Source organism: Gigantopelta aegis, chromosome 10 (assembly GCF_016097555.1).
Source record: "Gigantopelta aegis isolate Gae_Host chromosome 10, Gae_host_genome, whole genome shotgun sequence".
NCBI classification, from domain to species: domain Eukaryota; kingdom Metazoa; phylum Mollusca; class Gastropoda; order Neomphalida; family Peltospiridae; genus Gigantopelta; species Gigantopelta aegis.
Window position 1 is genome coordinate 89,197,366 of NC_054708.1, and position 16,424 is coordinate 89,213,789.

A 16,424-nucleotide genomic window follows, 5' to 3' on the forward strand; every position below is an offset into this window, starting at 1 on the left:
TCATCAAAAAACCTGCACCTACCGCCCACACAGAGTATATTTTTTTCAAAGCATCTTCTCAATAATGTCACCCACCTTTTACCCTTTCAGTTCATAACACTTAGTTTGTGTTGACTATCAGTACCTAAATATTAACCGGATGCAACATATTACACAACATTACACTGGGCTACAAAATAATCCACATGAAATATATACAACATTGTATGAAAATGTTAAATTGTGAACAATGGCAGTCACAATAGTTGTTGTTTTCCATTTCGTTGATTTCAGTGAAAGCAACAGATACTTACGAAAGACTAAGTAATATAACACAACTGAAATCAACTGTAAGTTGATGTGTTGAAACAACACTGATTACTGATGACATTTATTTCAAGTTTATGTTTAAATGAAGTTTTTATTCCTATATATACTGTATTACAGGTAGAAAAACCCAATCATCTTTCAATTTAACAAAATTAATATTAATACCGGTAGTAATCATTGTTTCTGCCAGAAAGAAATTTTTGGGTATGGCGCTATGGAATTGAATGCAACCAGTCAACAGGGGGGGGGGGGGGGGGGGCTCTCCCAGAAAGAAAATGGGTCACGTTTAGGGTTAGGTTTAAGAAAATCATACAGTAATGATAAGAGTAATTAATTCTGTCAAAATATTAACTTAAACCCCAAAATATCTTCAACAATTTCTGGGTATGGCACCATACCCGTTTTACCATCTGGCAGAAACCCTGGTAATAATACAGGTATACACAACATTGCAGTGCTAACAACTAGAGCATATGAAAGTAAAAAGAAAGAAAGAAAAAAATTAACAAAATATTTATTTCATGTTAATGGTGTTGCACAGACAATCTACACATAACTTCATATATTAACATATAAATGCAAATAAAATTACAAATGTCTGGAAAAACAACACAAATTTCGTTATAGTGATTAAAGCCATACATACATATCCATCATCTTATTTGTACATAAACAATATAATTTTAACACATTCAAGGCAGCTGCATAAGTCAATACTGTCATAAAATTTCAATGTAGTACAATAAATGATGAAGAATATATTAACCAATTTTTAAACTTAAATCACTTTACAGTTAACTATTACATAATGTGATTTGTATGCTTGGTAATGAAAATTAATTTAATGTGACAGAAGAAAAAAGGTTTTATAAAAAGAAAAAGTACCCGTGATATGCCCTTAAAAGGTCGGTTGCACTGACCTTGTTATTTGTATTTGCATGCAAGCTTTGATTATCCTATCACTTACTAAGAAATATTTGTCCAGAAAATAATAATGGATGTTGGCCAATTACTGTGAGCAAACCACAAACCACGAGCAAGATTTCAATGTGGAATAAATATATGCAATACAAATATTGGCAGTGGCTCATATGACATATGTTATTGCGTTGAAAACTTATCAACACTATTATCAGAGTTTACACTGTTGTTTGCTAAATCGACGAATGAAATTTAAAGTAAACATCTCGCCAATTAAGTGGGTCCTACTGAACATTCAAATGTACTAAAAGTCCTTGATATAATTTGTCCTTTGAAAAGTGATGTCTTAAGATTACTTGTGAACAACTGGAAACATAACATGATTGTTCACTGCAAATAGTTTTGTGGCATTATTATAGTGCAAAATTAATACTGGATTCAAGTAAACCCGATGGTCCATTCTGATTGGCAACCTATTTATGCTAGAGATATAATCTACTAATCGGTTACCATGACTACAGCTAATTTAGAGGGCTGATGTACAAAAAATAGTTCTTTAATATTGTAAGTTAACATTAAATTATATCAATATGTTTCAGTTACTGAATCAACATTTCCATGCTATACATTCACAGATGATGATTTTTCTAACATAGAAATTCCTACAGTGTCTATTGTCAATGATGATCTTAGCGACAATACTCCGATCTTCACTGCAACAGAGGATTCAGTAGAAGCAGGAAGTCTGTTAACTGAAACCACACCAGCGGAAGCTTCTGAAAAAACAACGTCAAGTAGCATAAAAAAACTAAAAGTATCAAAAAGTCTTAAAACAAATGGAAAAAAACTTTGTGACAGTGACAATGATCTTTTTTCTGATTACATGCATAGTGAGATAGAAAAAATAGGGCAATGACCGTTTTGGCAAACAACAAGAACCAGAAAGTTTTACTTCAAATTAAAATCCTTCAAAAAGAAATAGAAAAATCTCATAAATGAAAAATTGAAAAATTAATCTCAAATGTTAAAACAGTGTTCCAAGTTGCTATAATTATAAGTGACCTTTAAATTGTCATATGAAGATGTTAACTGAATATGATTTCCAACTTAATCTGTCATGTAATAATGTGCTGCTTTCAATAATCACACTGTAAATATACCAGTCATTTGTTTTTTAAATCAACATATATGTGAAGTATTGTTTAGCTGCATGCTCAGGATAAGTACAGAATTATTTATTGTTTTGTTAAGTGTTATTTTTCATGAAAAGATTTATTTATTTCCTTGCAATTACTTTAGTTTTTAAAAAAATTGCAATGATATATTTAATGTTTTCTTTTTTGACCTTTACTTTTTTATAAGATCATTTCACAAACTGTTTATTGTTTATTTTTAATTTGTCTTGTTTGTTACTTTTTAAAACATATTCCTAAGCTTTTTGTATAAAGTGTGCTTATTTCTAGTGGAGTAGCTTAATTAATATTTACATTACAAAAATAATTTTACTAAAATTTTAAAATAGCAATATTTCAGTACAAATATGATGTAATTATTCAACACAAATTTGCTTATTACCTTGTTAAAGTTGTCAAAAATAATTGATTAGTTGGCATCTAGCAGCTTTTCCTGCAGCAAAACGTGCACGTTCTGATACTGGATTTTTGGCATGTTTAACCTCTTCCACATCAAAGTGAGTATTTTGTGAAGAGGAATCACACTCTGAATCACTATCACTGTCGGTTGGATCTTCAAGTTTCAGCTTTCGGTCATAGTTGTGTAACATGATGCAAACAGTAATCACTTTACATGCTTTTGCTGGTTCAAGACGAAGTCTTCTCAGGCAGTGCCATCTTCTTTTTAAAACACCTTTGGAATAGATTTACAGTTATGGAGACACTTTAAAGCATGAAATTAATGAATACAAGCATTTGCCATTATATGTAGGCCCTATATGTATATGTATATTATCAGGCCCAACAGATTTCACTATCTCCTAAGTTCAACATCCATAACCAGCCTCGGTGGCGCAGTGGTTAAGCCATCAGACTACAGGCTGGTAGGTACAGGGTTTGCAGCCCAGTACCGGCTCGAACCCAGAGCAAGTTCTTAAGGGCTCACTGGGTAGGTGTAAGACCACTACACCTTCTTCACTCTCACTAACCACTAACCAACTAACAAGTAACCCACTGTCCCGAAAGATGTGACAACAAAGAAGAATTATTGGTCTTGTTCAAGTGCGGTCCAGCCAGTGTACCTCGGCTGGTATATCAAAGGCCATGGTATGTACCACCCTGTCTGTGGGTTGGTGCATATGAAAGATCCCTTGATTCTGATCAAAAAGATTAGCCCATGAAGTGTCAACAGAGGGTTTCATCTCAATATCTGCGTGGTTGTTAACCATATGTTTGACGCCATATAACCGTAAATAAAATTTGTTGAGTGCATCATTAAATGAAAGATTTCTTTTGTTCAATTGTGGAAATCTCTTTATGGATAAAATGTATATCAACTTTTACTTCAAATCTTGAAGTCACATATGTTCATTTAAAAGATACAATTTTTCATGAATATTTAATAATTTGTGATTGCAGTAATTTATATCATTATAGTGAATTATGGTTATTGTTTAGATTCTGTTTGTCTATAAACGTTATACCTTTACTCTTTATTAAATACAACATATAGCCATAGGAACTCCCACTGTTGTTATTTAGGGGTTCTGGGTGGAAATTATAACGTTTAGATCGAAATACAACATATAGCCATAGGAACTCCCACTGTTGTTATTTAGGGGTTCTGGGTGGAAATTATAACGTTTAGATCGAAATACAACATATAGCCATAGGAACTCCCACTGTTGTTATTTAGGGGTTCTGGGTGGAAATTATAACGTTTAGATCGAAATACAACATATAGCCATAGGAACTCCCACTGTTGTTATTTAGGGGTTCTGGGTGGAAATTATAACGTTTAGATCGAAATACAACATATAGCCATAGGAACTCCCACTGTTGTTATTTGGGGGTTCTGGGTGGAAATTATAACGTTTAGATCGAAATACAACATATAGCCATAGGAACTCCCACTGTTGTTATTTAGGGGTTCTGGGTGGAAATTATAACGTTTAGATCGAAATACAACATATAGCCATAGGAACTCCCACTGTTGTTATTTAGGGGTTCTGGGTGGAAATTATAACGTTTAGATCGAAATACAACATATAGCCATAGGAACTCCCACTGTTGTTATTTAGGGGTTCTGGGTGGAAATTATAACGTTTAGATCGAAATACAACATATAGCCATAGGAACTCCCACTGTTGTTATTTAGGGGTTCTGGGTGGAAATTATAACGTTTAGATCGAAATACAACATATAGCCATAGGAACTCCCACTGTTGTTATTTAGGGGTTCTGGGTGGAAATTATAACGTTTAGATCGAAATACAATACAATCTTGTCACAAGTAATTATCGTAACAATCAGCATTCACATATGGGTGTTAGCAAAAGCAAGCAACAGATTTTCACCAAGTAGACTCATACCTATGGCCTGTTCTACTGCTGTGCATGCTGAACTATGATAAAAGTTGTATGATCTCTCTTTGCAGGTCACTGGATTTACAAGTGGTGTGAAAAGCCACTCACGCAGCATATATCTGCAATGACATAATTTTAATGTGATATATATGATTGAATTTCTTAAATTTTAATAATGAGGAAAGAAATCCAAATTAAATTTCCCATAAAAAGTCATATCCTATGATAATGTTACTGGTGAAAGGTAGTAACATTGAAATACCAAGATTAAAATGTATTGTTCGCTGGTCTGAAAAATGTAACTAGGATTTGTTTTGCTTACATCAATGAATAATTAGTTGAAAATTCATTATTTCATTTAAAACAGTTGTTGTCAAAAAAATTGAGTGGGATAATTAAATCATTAATTGCTGCTGTCATTTACATTCCATATTAATTCATATGCTAAGGAGAGCTGAAAATTACTCCCCTTGAACAAGTCTCAGACATTTGATGGGGAGTGAGTAATGAACATACCCACTATCACCAAGAATAATTCCTTTGAGAGGTCTTCTGTCTTTGTCCTCAAATGCAGAGAAGAGGGATGATTCTCGCAGTATCCCACTGTCATGGAAACTCCCCGGCCATTTGGCTATGCAATTGATGAACATTAGATCTGCATCACATATAACCTATGGACAAACAAATTTCTAAAATTATGAAGCATGATAACAACATGTGCAATACATGTTCAATTTATGAAAATATACAATTATGTTCCATGTTGTTACTGTGCACTGTTACAAGAAGATGACTGCAATAGCAAGGGCTGTAGGCCCTACTCACATAAAATAGTGGAAACGCAGTACAAAAATAATGACACAATAATAGAATATATCTTTAGTCCGGTGGCTTAGCAAAAAAATCGTGACACGCTGGTCCAAAGCACCAAATTTGGTATACTTGACAGTTAGGCTATACAAAAACATAATTCGATGAGGTACCCGACCTACGACCCCTCGATTAATATTTTTCAAGATGGCCGCCATCACCATTATCAGAATTAGGTTTTGTCACCATAACTTTTAAATTAAAGGACTTAAAGAAGTGGAACCAGTGTCTATATCTACTACTTGAATGGTGTTATTGGTTCCATAGTGATTAAAATCATATTTATCGATATTCCAAGCTGGCTGCCACCACCATTATAAAAAATCACCCTTTTCAACATAACTTTTAAATTATTAACCTTATAAATGTGGAACCAATGTCTATACCTATTATTTCTGGGTCAATTTATGTGTTAATACTGATTTTAAATAGGCTGATATTATAGTTGATAATATTGCTGCTACCACCATTATTAAAAATTACCCGTTTCACCATAACTTCAACACTATACTAAAAGTTTGAGACATCCAAACAAAATATATACCTATTATTACATGATATGTGATAATATTGGATTTACTGTGATCAAAATCATATTTGTCCATATTCCCAGATGGCCACCCATGGAATGAACAGTAAGACGCAAAATTTTCTTCAAATGTCAAGGATATAGGAAACTATTGTCTGAAACTTATAATTCAATATCATTCCGTGAGATATTCATATTATTGGTTATTTGAATCAGCACTTGTATTCAGTCAGTACAAAGTCCTCTGCAGTGGCACAATGCGGTGCATTTCAGTCCTGTTGTTCTGCAAACACATTTCCTTTTACAAATAGGTTCTGCCTTGCATCCACACTTGATCAGCTGCTTGCAAGTTTTTAATATTTCTGGTTGTGTGATCCAAATTGGCTCCAAATAGCTGTTCTTTTTAACCCAACCAAACATCTCTGGACTAGGACGGTTCTGCTCAGATTCCAAGCAACTCAACCAGATACTAGCCTGATACACACTTTGATTTGTGTGTTCGGTCAAAGAAGCTTGAGATGGTGGCATTTACAGTTCTTAAGTGTGATGAACTATCATACAAAATGCATGTAAAGTTCTCTATGACTTCAGTGTCGAGAATTGATACTCATTGGATCAAATGGGTTCACATTAGAATAAGTGAATGCGTCCGTCACAGGTGGAAATGACGTCCAAGCTTCCCAGCATCTTTTCTTGGCCTTTCCAAAAAACTGAGAGGTCGTATCTGATCCAGTAAAGGTATGGAAGAATGGAAGAGCACAGCATTGGTCTTCTCCAAGCTCAGAGCAAATGGAATTGATATGAAAGTAGTGGAAGTTCTTGCCTTTGCCAAATGTTACCCAAAGCTGAATATCATGGTGCAACTTTGCCAGTTGGAAATAAATGCCAATAAGAATAATGACCACATCTGTGTCTACAATGCTGACCATAATTATTCTTTTTCCTTTTTGTGCAGCATCTGCAACATGTAGGTATATTCTGGCATCTGCCTCTTCCTGGTCAGATTCTGGCATCAGCTCACTGCTGCCCTTTGTCACAACCGAGTGACCAGAGGTAACACAGACTACTTTGTCTGGTGGAAAATCAGTGGCTTCTATATCTTCAGTGAATAGAGCAAACAATTCTTCTTTATTGGTTGAGTTATGTAGAAAAACACCAAAGTCCTTTGGTAGCTTTGTCTGTGCAGAAATCTTCTTCCAGACACCCTTGCCTCTTTTTTCATGTGTGGCCTCCTTTAGACTGTCGGTCTTGTAGACATCTCATACAACATCAATATGCTTACAGTTGTGAAGTTGACAATAGGCCCAGTGTCTGAAGATCTCCTTGCTGTACTGGCCAAATATTGAAGCATCTCCAACTGAAAGTGAATGCACCACTGCTGGGCTGTCAAATACTTTGACATCAAAGCTAGATGGAGCTTTCGGCGTTTTGCAGTCCAAAAGATCCAGTAGGTTGGATTTGCAATCGAAGTTTGCCATGGTCGCTTAGAGATGGAGGCCATGGGTGGTTTCCGTGCAAAGAGAACTCTTCCAAGTTTCCATCACACACTTGACAGGAAATGAACTACTGGCTGAAGAGGCTATAGTCACTCTTAATGTCTTCCATTTGTTGTTTGGTCTTTGCTTTACTTTTAGCAGTGGGTTTTTTTAAGATCAGGATGTTATTTCGTTTAATTGGCTCATGAATGGATTGATTTCTTTCAACCAAAACCTTCTTAACAAACTCTTTGTACTTTTCGTTTCCAAGGTTTTCCATGTTGTAGAAGGTGCTTACTACAGCCTGGTCCACACAGTCATGACTACCAAGAGACATGAGCTCCTGTGATTTCTCGGTAAAAGGATTACCCATTGACATAATTGTTGCACAGACCTGTGCTTTAAACGTTTACTGTGTTGAAAACCCCTCCTCGTGACTTTTGAAATCATCAGAATAATTTCCACAATACTGCTCCTCAAACTCTGCCAGTAGTCGAGCCTGTTCGGGACCAGCAACCATCCACCTCTTCAATGCTTTTGAGTTTTCTGTCAATCCGATAGCTCCACCCGAGTCTTACATTTGCATTGTTTTGTTCATGAGTTTGGTCCAGAGGGATAGCTGAAAACCTCTTCTTCCCTTTAGGAAAACCCCAAAAGCGTTTTAGCTGATCCTTGATTCTGTCAGGAATGGTCTTCATGTCTTTTAAATACCCAGAGACCAGGGAGCATAATTCTGATGGTCAAAGACAAAGAACCATGGTGTAAGTGTCTCCAGTACATCAATGTACAGGGAAAAGTTTTGTTCACGGTGAAAATGGACGAAGATGAGAATCAGCATTTCTAACTGAAGTATAAGGTCCCAAAATGCAAAGGTCCGACTCTTTGTGCACAAATTGTTCTTCGACTTGAATTCTTCAATCTCTTGCTGATTGGTGGAATCATGTGATCCTTGCATCATATGCCATGCATCATACTGCAGCTTTGCAAGGGTCAGGGCTGTCACCTGATGTGAGTGCCATGTCCAGGTCAAGTGTGATACATGAAAGAGTCTGCTGTTCCTGTCGAAGCAATCCCAATTCATAATCTATCTTCATTTTTATTATTAGTTTGGTAAAACATGTATTCTATTATGTTGAATAAATTGTCTTCATAGTTATGTAATGTTATATTTATTACAAAACAAATAAATCACAAATGAGTAATAAACTATTTAAATACAGGTTTAAAACTAGTATCACCACATAGATTCATCCTGAAATAATTGATATAAACAGTGGACATATGTAAGTCTTGTAAATCAAAACTTAGATCGAAAGAGTGTCTTTTTAAAATTTATATAATTGCGTTGGCGGCCATCTTGAATATGGGAAAATATGATACTGGCCACCATAACTCTAGTATTACCATATAAAACCTTGATACTGAAATAATAGGTATAGACACTGGTTCTACCTCTCTATGTCTTGTAGTTTCAAAGCTATGTTGAAAAGGGTGATATTTTTATAATGGTGGTGGCGGCCATCTTGGAATACGGACATATATGATTTTAATCACTATAAAACCAGTAATACCATTCAAGTAGTAGATATAGACAGTGGTTCCACTTCTTTAAGACCTTTAGTTTCAAAGTTATGGTGAAAAGGGTTATTTCTGATAATGTTGATGGTGGCCATCTTGAAAATACTGTTACGGGGGTCGTAAGTCGGGCACCTCATCAAATAATGTTTTTGTATTACCTAACTGACAAGTATACCAAATTTGGTGCTTTGGACCAGCGTGTCACGATTTCATCAAAATTTGGAGCTAAGCCACTCCACTACTTCCCTGGTAAACAGCCCTGGTTGGTTTATGTTATTTGCTTGACTAACCAGATCTGTCTCTCTCTCTGTCTCTGTCTCTCTGTCTCTGTCTCTCTCTCTATCTTTCTGTGTATGTGTGTGTGTGTGTGTGTGTGTGTGTGTCAATGAACATATGTGTCAATGTAATTTACATTTGGTATTATATTTAAATGTAATTACGGTACCGGTAGTTACAATGTATAATATTTGTTCTAACCTCAACACTATTGTAGCATTTTTATTATGCCCTACCTGAATGTTAATGGAATGAAATCCTTTGCGATTGACAAATTCATGCTCATTGATACCAGGAGACTGAATGGTGATTTGTGTTCCATCTATGCATTTAATGACACCTGGGAATTTATTCCTTTAAAAAAATACTCCCTTCGTCCTGTCAGCTTCTGTCTGTGTTGGTAGGCAAACATACTTCGGCACATGCTGAAGAAAAGCTTCAGTCACTCGCTTCACGGTCCTGCTGACTGTTGACTGATCAACAACTACAATTTAACAATATACATCTTTTAAAATTAGGTGTTTACTAACAACAGGGAGGTAATCTGGGGGGTAGGGGGTTCGGACCCCCCCCCCCCACTGAAGCAAATGGTCCTCTTTTAAAACTAAAACCACTGGCGTAGGAAATGGGGGGGGGGGGGGGGGGCAAGGGATCATGTGCACCCCCACTTTTCAGATATTTTGCTTTATATTTGCTTTATAATAGTGTAATAGTGTGTAAATATACAAGTGTGCCGCACCCACTTTTTGGCACTTTTCTAAACATACAGGTTTATACATATGGAGTTTCTGGTGGTGCAAAAACAAAACAGAAAAAGGATCCACTTTGTTCATATTCGTTGTTCATATTCAAATTTCGTTGTTACGCATTTTAGTTGAAAACAAATAGCAATTTACGGAGGGTGTTTGATGGGGTAGGTTTTCATGATTTAGAATAATGTTAAATATTGTCAATGAAAGTGTTCACAATTGAAAATGTACTAGCACAAATATATGTGTCAAATATGAAAACAATTTACTTACCGATTAGTTCACCACAAACATCTTGGAAAGTTCCTGTAGCACAATACCGTAATGTCAAAAGTACTTGAAGGAGCAGCGTTAACGATCCAGACCGATTCGACATTTCAATGTCTTCAGCAATTTCATCCGTGATATTAATAATATCTTCACGTTTAAATCTGAGTTTGTTTAACATTTCCACATCGTCAAACGTATCAAATGGATTTGTTCGGTCGCGAAATATGCGGTTTCGTCTAAGTGTTTGTTTAGTTCTATAATGAAACAACATTATCGCAGCCATTTTCCTTTCAGACTTATCCGGCGGATAGGACTTTATATGCAGAAAATGTAGCGAATATCGTTATTCGCGTTTAGGCTATTCGGGGAGCTCTATCCTGCCGTCATGCATACCAAATTTCCCCACTTATCTGGCGGATAGGCACTATTCCCGGATAGTGGACTTATCCGCCCCTCATGCATACGGCCCCAGGACTACAAAAATCAAAAACAGAATTACAGGTTGATGCACCATTTATCAATTCACAGAAATGAGCATTTGTAATTAGGATCTCATGAGTCCAAAATATTGGACTTGAGGGTCAAACTCGACCCAGACCCGAGTACCTGACACTTACACTAGATGATAATGAGACTTAGGAATAAAGTAAAATAGCATTAGGCATCTTAATTAGGAGTGGGGGGGAGAATGTGTGGCCCCCCCCCCCCCCACAAATTTTCTTGATCCAGTAGCAGCAGCAATGGTTTATATATATATATATATATATATGCGTGTGCATCCCCTCCCCACATTTCGGCACTTTCCTACACCACTGTAATTCCAACACAGAACATGGATGCCAAATCATGCCATTATATTGAATTCCACACATTCAAACCCTCCCCCCCCCCCCCCCCCACCACACACACACACACACCACTTCCATGTCTCATAGGATGTACTGGTAAACTACCAAATCAAATCCCATAGACGACAATAGTAACATATGTGGCTAAAACTCCTACCTGCAGCGTATCAATTGACATAACTGCCATGGATATAAATACTACCACCCCTCACCCTTAAAGTGAATCAGAAAAATTTTGGGGTCAAGCTGCTTGTTTCAGAGATAATGGGTAACGTATATGACTACCCTAGTTCTGCACAAAATTTGAATACTTTTTTACAGGTACCCCATACATGTTTCAAGCACAAGGCTACTTGACATACTGGTACTAGATGAAATAAAATTGCATACATTTTTTTCCCAAGGTGAAACTATTTTCTTTTACAACGAATACACTCACATTTATCACCAATCACACAACTTGTGGTGTTCACTTCTCTATGAAACTATTACAACCAACACACTCACATTTATCACCAATCACAGGACTTGTGGTGTTCACTTCTCTATGAAACTATTACAACCAACACACTCACATTTATCACCAATCACAGGACTTGTGGTGTTCACTTCTCTATCAAACTATTACAACCAACACACTAACACTTATCACCAATCACAGGACTTGTGGTGTTCCCTTCTCTCTCAAACTATTACAACCAACACACTCACATTTATCACCAATCACAGGACTTGTGGCGTTCACATCTCTGTGAAACTATTACAACCAACACACTCACACTTATCACCAATCACAGGACTTGTGGTGTTCACTTCTCTATCAACTATTACAACCAACACACTCACACTTATCACCAATCACAGGATTTGTGGTGTTCACTTCTCTATGAAACTATTACAACCAACACACTCACACTTATCCCAAATCACAGAACTTGTGGTGTTCACTTCTCTATGAAACTATTACAATCAACACACTCACACTTATCACCAATCACAGGACTTGTGGTGTTCACTTCTCTCTCAAACTATTACAACCAACACACTCACATTTATCACCAATCACAGGACTTGTGGCGTTCACTTCTCTGTGAAACTATTACAACCAACACACTCACATTTATCACCAATCACAGGACTTGTGGCGTTCACTTCTCTGTGAAACTATTACAACCAACACACTCACACTTATCACCAATCACAGGACTTGTGGTGTTCACTTCTCTGTGAAACTATTACAACCAACACACTCACATTTATCACCAATCACAGGATTTGTGGTGTTCACTTCTCTATGAAACTATTACAACCAACACACTCACACTTATCCCCAATCACAGGACTCGTGGTGTTCACTTCTCTATGAAACTATTACAATCAACACACTCACACTTATCACCAATCACAGGACTTGTGGTCTTCACTTCTCTCTCAAACTATTACAACCAACACACTCACATTTATCACCAATCACAGGACTTGTGGCGTTCATTTCTCTGTGAAACTATTACAACCAACACACTCACACTTATCACCAATCACAGGACTTGTGGCGTTCACTTCTCTGTGAAACTATTTCAACCAACACACTCACATTTATCACCAATCACAGGACTTGTGGTGTTCACTTCTCTGTGAAACTATTACAACCAACACACTCACATTTATCCCCAATCACAGGACTTGTGGTGTTCACTTCTCTGTGAAACTATTACAACCAACACACTGACATTTATCACCAATCACAGGACTTGTGGTGTTCACTTCTCTGTGAAACTATTACAACCAACACACTGACATTTATCACCAATCACAGGACTTGTGGTGTTCACTTCTCTGTGAAACTATTACAACCAACACACTGACATATATCCCTAGCCACAGGACTTGTGGTGTTCACTTCTCTGTGAAACTATTACAACCAACACACTCACATATATCCCTAACCACGGGACTTGTGGTGTTCACTTCTCTGTGAAACTATTACAACCAACACACTGACATTTATCACCAATCACAGAACTTGTGGTGTTCACTTCTCTATGAAACTATTACAACCAACACACTGACATATATCCCTAGCCACAGGACTTGTGGTGTTCACTTCTCTGTGAAACTATTACAACCAACACACTCACATTTATCACCAATCACAGAACTTGTGGTGTTCACTTCTCTATGAAACTATTACAATCAACACACTGACATTTATCACCAATCACAAGACTTGTGGTGTTCACTTCTCTATCAAACGATTACAACCAACACACTCACATTTATCACCAATCACAGGACTTGTGGTGTTCACTTCTCTGTGAAACTATTACAACCAACACACTCACACTTATCACCAATCACAGGACTTATGGTGTTCACTTCTCTGTGAAACTATTACAACCAACACACTCACACTTATCACCAATCACAGGACTTGTGGTGCTCACTTCTCTATGAAACTATTACAACCAACACACTGACATATATCCCTAGCCACAGGACTTGTGGTGTTCACTTCTCTATGAAACGATTACAACCAACACACTCACACTTATCACCAATCACAGGACTTATGGTGTTCACTTCTCTGTGAAACTATTACAACCAACACACTCACACTTATCACCAATCACAGGACTTGTGGTGTTCACTTCTCTATGAAACTATTACAACCAACAAACTCACATTTATCCCCAATCACAGGACTTGTGGTGTTCACTTCTCTATGAAACTATTACAATCAACACACTGACATTTATCACCAATCACAAGACTTGTGGTGTTCACTTCTCTATCAAACGATTACAACCAACACACTCACATTTATCACCAATCACAGGACTTGTGGTGTTCACTTCTCTGTGAAACTATTACAACCAACACACTCACACTTATCACCAATCACAGGACTTATGGTGTTCACTTCTCTGTGAAACTATTACAACCAACACACTCACACTTATCACCAATCACAGGACTTGTGGTGCTCACTTCTCTATGAAACTATTACAACCAACACACTGACATATATCCCTAGCCACAGGACTTGTGGTGTTCACTTCTCTATGAAACTATTACAACCAACACACTCACACTTATCACCAATCACAGGACTTATGGTGTTCACTTCTCTGTGAAACTATTACAACCAACACACTCACACTTATCACCAATCACAGGACTTGTGGTGTTCACTTCTCTATGAAACTATTACAACCAACAAACTCACATTTATCCCCAATCACAGGACTTGTGGTGTTCACTTCTCTATCAAACTATTACAACCAACACACTCACATTTATCACCAATCACAGGACTTGTGGTGTTCACTTCTCTATGAAACTATTACAACCAACAAACTCACATTTATCCCCAATCACAGGACTTGTGGTGTTCACTTCTCTATCAAACTATTACAACCAACACACTCACACTTATCCCCAATCACAGGACTCGTGGTGTTCACTTCTCTATGAAACTATTACAATCAACACACTCACACTTATCACCAATCACAGGACTTGTGGTGTTCACTTCTCTCTCAAACTATTACAACCAACACACTCACATTTATCACCAATCACAGGACTTGTGGCGTTCACTTCTCTGTGAAACTATTACAACCAACACACTCACATTTATCACCAATCACAGGACTTGTGGCGTTCACTTCTCTGTGAAACTATTACAACCAACACACTCACACTTATCACCAATCACAGGACTTGTGGTGTTCACTTCTCTGTGAAACTATTACAACCAACACACTCACATTTATCACCAATCACAGGATTTGTGGTGTTCACTTCTCTATGAAACTATTACAACCAACACACTCACACTTATCCCCAATCACAGGACTTGTGGTGTTCACTTCTCTATGAAACTATTACAATCAACACACTCACACTTATCACCAATCACAGGACTTGTGGTGTTCACTTCTCTCTCAAACTATTACAACCAACACACTCACATTTATCACCAATCACAGGACTTGTGGCGTTCACTTCTCTGTGAAACTATTACAACCAACACACTCACACTTATCACCAATCACAGGACTTGTGGCGTTCACTTCTCTGTGAAACTATTACAACCAACACACTCACATTTATCACCAATCACAGGACTTGTGGTGTTCACTTCTCTGTGAAACTATTACAACCAACACACTCACATTTATCCCCAATCACAGGACTTGTGGTGTTCACTTCTCTGTGAAACTATTACAACCAACACACTCACATTTATCACCAATCACAGGACTTGTGGTGTTCACTTCTCTGTGAAACTATTACAACCAACACACTCACATTTATCACCAATCACAGGACTTGTGGTGTTCACTTCTCTGTGAAACTATTACAACCAACACACTGACATATATCCCTAGCCACAGGACTTGTGGTGTTCACTTCTCTGTGAAACTATTACAACCAACACACTCACATATATCCCTAACCACAGGACTTGTGGTGTTCACTTCTCTGTGAAACTATTACAACCAACACACTCACATTTATCACCAATCACAGGACTTGTGGTGTTCACTTCTCTATGAAACTATTACAACCAACACACTGACATATATCCCTAGCCACAGGACTTGTGGTGTTCACTTCTCTGTGAAACTATTACAACCAACACACTCACATTTATCACCAATCACAGGACTTGTGGTGTTCACTTCTCTATGAAACTATTACAATCAACACACTGACATTTATCACCAATCACAGGACTTGTGGTGTTCACTTCTCTATCAAACGATTACAACCAACACACTCACATTTATCACCAATCACAGGACTTGTGGTGTTCACTTCTCTGTGAAACTATTACAACCAACACACTCACACTTATCACCAATCACAGGACTTGTGGTGTTCACTTCTCTGTGAAACTATTACAACCAACACACTCACACTTATCACCAATCACAGGACTTGTGGTGTTCACTTCTCTATGAAACTATTACAACCAACACACTGACATATATCCCTAGCCACAGGACTTGTGGTGTTCACTTCTCTATGAAACTATTACAACCAACACACTCAC

At 37.2% G+C, this 16,424-nt stretch overlaps 2 protein-coding genes across 4 annotated transcripts in view; both read right to left on the minus strand.

Annotated features, from left to right (window-relative positions):
• Positions 1-16,424, minus strand: part of LOC121383076 (polycystic kidney disease protein 1-like 2) — a 307,953-nt gene that overhangs the window by 155,901 nt on the left and 135,628 nt on the right. The gene's annotated exons all lie outside the window — the stretch shown is intronic.
• On the minus strand, positions 2,812-9,991 carry LOC121383077 (putative nuclease HARBI1). The gene is made up of 4 exons (XM_041512852.1): positions 9,732-9,991; positions 5,284-5,438; positions 4,774-4,886; positions 2,812-3,096 (listed from the first exon to the last, which is right to left on the minus strand). The coding sequence occupies exons 2-4, from the start codon at positions 5,415-5,417 to the stop codon at positions 2,819-2,821; spliced, it is 525 nt and encodes a 174-aa protein (XP_041368786.1). The 5' UTR covers positions 5,418-5,438; positions 9,732-9,991; the 3' UTR covers positions 2,812-2,818.